This window comes from Etheostoma spectabile, chromosome 5 (assembly GCF_008692095.1).
Source record: "Etheostoma spectabile isolate EspeVRDwgs_2016 chromosome 5, UIUC_Espe_1.0, whole genome shotgun sequence".
Lineage (NCBI taxonomy): Eukaryota > Metazoa > Chordata > Actinopteri > Perciformes > Percidae > Etheostoma > Etheostoma spectabile.
In genome coordinates, this window is record NC_045737.1 from 21123273 (window position 1) to 21124283 (window position 1011).

General features: G+C 45.4%; 1 protein-coding gene across 3 annotated transcripts in view; it reads right to left on the bottom strand.

Moving 5' to 3' along the window:
• Positions 1–955, bottom strand: part of kcnip3b (Kv channel interacting protein 3b, calsenilin) — a 42504-nt gene extending 41549 nt beyond the window's left edge. For 2 of the 3 annotated variants that reach the window (XM_032515986.1, XM_032515987.1), the window contains exon 1: positions 832–954. In XM_032515986.1, coding sequence (XP_032371877.1) covers positions 832–837 — 6 coding nt within the window. In that variant the 5' untranslated portion in view covers positions 838–954. Of the gene's footprint in view, positions 1–831 lie in introns of all 3 variants that reach the window. The other variant, XM_032515988.1, reaches the window with a different exon arrangement.
• Positions 956–1011: the final 56 nt, after the last annotated feature.

Here is a 1011-nt window from a genome sequence, read left to right on the forward strand (position 1 = left end):
GCGCAACTCACATCTGCACTCAACTCACATCGGGTAGTAACAGCACGCTTGGTGCCGCCGCTCAAAATGGGCAACTTTCATTACTTACTTGATGCCAGACCCTTCATCTCTCAGATTTGAGTATGGATTTCCAGGCTAGGGCACCCCCACTATGAACGTAAATACGTTACCCTAACCCTGTTATGTAGGCAGGATGATTGTTTTTGGCTATCCTGTTTTTCCTAAGTTATGGAGCGTACAGATTCGAGGCATTATATTATATTTGGCTTAAAAAGTAAAGCACATAGCTGCAGTAAAGAGGAAAAAAAATCTCCCCGAGTGACCAGGTTTGGGCTGAGCCCCAAATGTTTACAACGTTTGGCTCCACCCCTGATTTGAAGTCACGCGTAAATCACTTTGGAGCCACACGAGGTCTATCATGATCACACACACTAAAAATTTATCACAGATAAACCAAAAATTCTAAAAACGGATGGAGTGAGAGGGAGGAGAAGTGGAAAAAGAAGACGTGAAGCCAAGTGACACTTGCTGGAAGCCGTCTATATGCGTCTCTCTTCCACAGCTTCCAGTGGCAGGGATACAATTACATAACTTCACTCGGAAACTCAGGTTTCGGCAGCAAATGAGCCGCTGAGGGTCGTGGAGGAATTTAAAAAAAAGAAGACATAGGCTAAATATTTATTTCGCCAACAAGTAGCTTGTTGAACTGATGCATATGTAACTTAAGACGCGTTTTTGCTTTTGCCACATGCAAAAAAAACAATCATCATTTCAACCTGTCGTCTTGTCGTACGTCTGATAATATTAAAAAATATCATATTTGTCTCTTACCTGCATGTTTGCCTGTGTTGTAACGGGTGTTCTCTCTTCGAAGGTGTGTGTCCTCTCTGCGCGGACTCTCAGCCTCCGACTGCCGCTCCACTGGATGCGAAGGAATGCGCGCCCTTACGCACGCACGTACGCGCACGCACACGCACACGCGCACACACACACACACACACACACACACAC